At 38.3% G+C, this 2,843-nt stretch overlaps 1 protein-coding gene across 1 annotated transcript; it reads right to left on the reverse strand.

Moving 5' to 3' along the window:
• Nucleotides 1–843: 843 nt before the first annotated feature.
• SOCS6 (suppressor of cytokine signaling 6) lies at nt 844–2,843 on the reverse strand (the record flags this gene model as incomplete). Its single annotated transcript, XM_009889054.1, has 1 exon — nt 844–2,843. A coding segment is annotated over one exon (1,503 nt), but the record flags the coding sequence as incomplete, so codon positions are not given.

Raw genomic sequence — 2,843 nt, forward strand, 5'->3', positions numbered from 1 at the left:
CAAATGCCAGAATCTTTGACAGATACGAACATTTACTTAATTGATTCAATATTTCATATGTCAAAATGTATTTCATGACAGTAAACTGAAACATTTTCTGTGGTCAATGTATATTCAAACCTCTTTTCCCCATAATTTGGCAGACTATGAGAATAGAGCTTTAGAGATGCATTTTAAGCATCTTCCATCCAAAATGCTCAGTCCTGTTCCTTCCTCCCCAAAGGATATCCAAAAAAGAGGAAAACAATTCAAAGGACATTAGTGTATTACTGCATTACTGAAGTGAAAAAAATGCAGAAAATTATGAAATTTCAAGTAGTTTGAATAGATATTGTAGAAATCATCCTATCAGAAGTTTTACCCCATCCCTAAAATGGCTTATCAATTTATGTTCCCACAATAACAATTCCTAGAGTCTTCCTACAAATCCAGGAAATTTTACACACCCCCGCCCCATCCCCCAAGAGGAGGTAGGAGGGAAAAGGACAGAAAGAGGGGACCTGGTAAGCGTTCATTTCTTTAACTGATTAATAACAAATTAACTGATTAATACCAAAATTTCCTTACAGATACTACTCATCGACTTTCACAGACTTCTTTTTTTTTAAAGGCCATTTTCAGAAGGACAAAATACCGAGACAAGAAGGTGGCTGAACCAACCTTCTTAAACACAAAATAGCGTACAGACAATACAAGGCTTAGGAGAAAGGCATTATTTTTTTTTTCCCCAAGATATGCCACATAACCATGATCTTATCACACAGCTCTGTCTGCAAGTTCTACATTAGGGCATATCTCTATAGGAATTTATAATTAGGACACTAGGAAGTGGTTAACATAGACGTAAATTCTGCAATTTTGAATACCAATATGTTTTTATCCACGATCATTTTTTTCAAACAGGCTATTTTAAAGGAAAAAAAAAAAATCCATTCAACAAGTTTCATTTGACTTTTACTTATGGTTGAATACACATGAAATGTGCTTTCAATGCATAAAAATCACAGTGGATAGCAGCAAAGGACTTGGGGGAAATTAAGGAGAATTTGATCATTCACATTGTGATTAATCTGCACATTGATGAAAAGATAGCTATTTCACACTTCTAAAAATAAACTTGAGATCATTCTTTCCAAAAAAAAAAAAATCCCCCCAAAATACACAAAAAAAACCCCAAACAAACATAAATTCAAATGCGTTACTTTTCTTTTACACACAAAAATGAAATATTTTTATGGCAGCAAAAGATTTTGATAATAATGAGAGTCTGTAAACTGTAATTCAATCTCTTTTTGTTGTTGTTGTTCCCAAAGTGCAAGATGCAAGATTCCCATAAGCTTTCAGTAGTGCTTCTCCTGTAAATAATCCTTCATTTTGTTTGGCAAAGGCAGTTTCTGAATCAGGTCTATTCTGGTGTACTGACGTATTACAAAACGACACAGGTATTGTAAAGAACGCACCTGCATAAACCGAGATACTGGATTTGTCAGTCTCACTGGGTAAGTTGCTGATCCAGGCAGTCGGGATCTCGAATAGCAGAAAGCTCCATTTTCAGAGTCCCTGATTGAATGTTCAATTAAGTCAACTATAGATGTATGTCCCTCCACATCTGGTTGTTCATAAAAGCTAAACCTACCATTTGAGTGTTCAATTCTAGTGTGAAGAGTTTTTCCATGGGAACGAAAACTCAAACTTAAAAGATAACGATCATCAGAACTATCTCGAACAAGAAACGAGCCATCAGGCACATTAGCTAATTTTCCCTCTGCCTCCCAACGTGTAATGGGGCCCCAGTACCATCCTTGTTTTGCAAGTTTTTTCAGTTCTTCTGTGAGACTTGTCACAACCATAGGACCACTGTTCTGTACAGAATCATAAACTCTTCCAACTCCAGGGGCAGTGTTAGGATCAAAATTCAAATGGCAGCGCATACTTTCAGCCACGTGAGCATCTGTGCCATTCAATCCATTGAAGTTCCTTTGGATTTGATTATTCTGCATTGGAGGTAGCAAAGGTGAGAGTGGAGGGACATCACTGTGATTAACTCTTGGGCTTTGCAACATGACTCCTGTGGTACCAATTAACAAACCATTCACCGTCTGGTCCACAAAGATGTCCGGTGGAACGACTACATCCTGATCCACTTGGTTCTCTTCTTCATGGAAAGCATTTCCCCCCACTTGAGAAGAAACAGTTGAAACTTCCATGGGTGAGGAACTATCCAGACAGTAACTACGTGATCCTTCCAAAGGATACATTCCCTCATCTAAAGGCACAGTATACTGAATGTAGTCCTGAGGCATTAATCCAATAACTACAGGCACATGTTCATCAATATGAAGATGCAAGTCCCCGTTCTGAGATTCCGTATTTTTTAATGCATTGTTTTGTTCCTGGAACACGTTGTCTGACTGCAAGTCATGGAAGTCCTTTCGAACGCCATTCAGTGCTGGGCTTGGATTAGAGGAATGGACCAAGGCCTTGACCTTCACTTCCATTTTGATGCAAGTCTCTTCTGAATTTGTAGGTCGAAGAGGCCACGGAGTTGGACTGTAATGGTGATTACGGAGGGAAGTGGATCTCAGAGGTCTTTGAGCTCTCACATCTTTGAAGGTTATTGGAGCAGATGAGGAAGAAAAGGTGTCATCATCTGCAGAGCTTACAGATGGTGTGCTGCCTTTGCCTTTCTGTTTTTGTTTTGCTGAAAGCCTCCTTTTTAACGTACCCATTAAGCTTTCACTTTTTGATCTATTTTTGCCTCCTTTTTCATCTTCACTATTGACTTCACAGCTAGCCAAATCTTTACCATAGCAGCTGCCAAACAAGGAGTCATCTTTTCCAAA

This window comes from Charadrius vociferus, unplaced genomic scaffold (assembly GCF_000708025.1).
Source record: "Charadrius vociferus isolate BGI_N301 unplaced genomic scaffold, ASM70802v2 scaffold65, whole genome shotgun sequence".
In the NCBI taxonomy this organism is placed as follows: Eukaryota; Metazoa; Chordata; class Aves; order Charadriiformes; family Charadriidae; genus Charadrius; species Charadrius vociferus.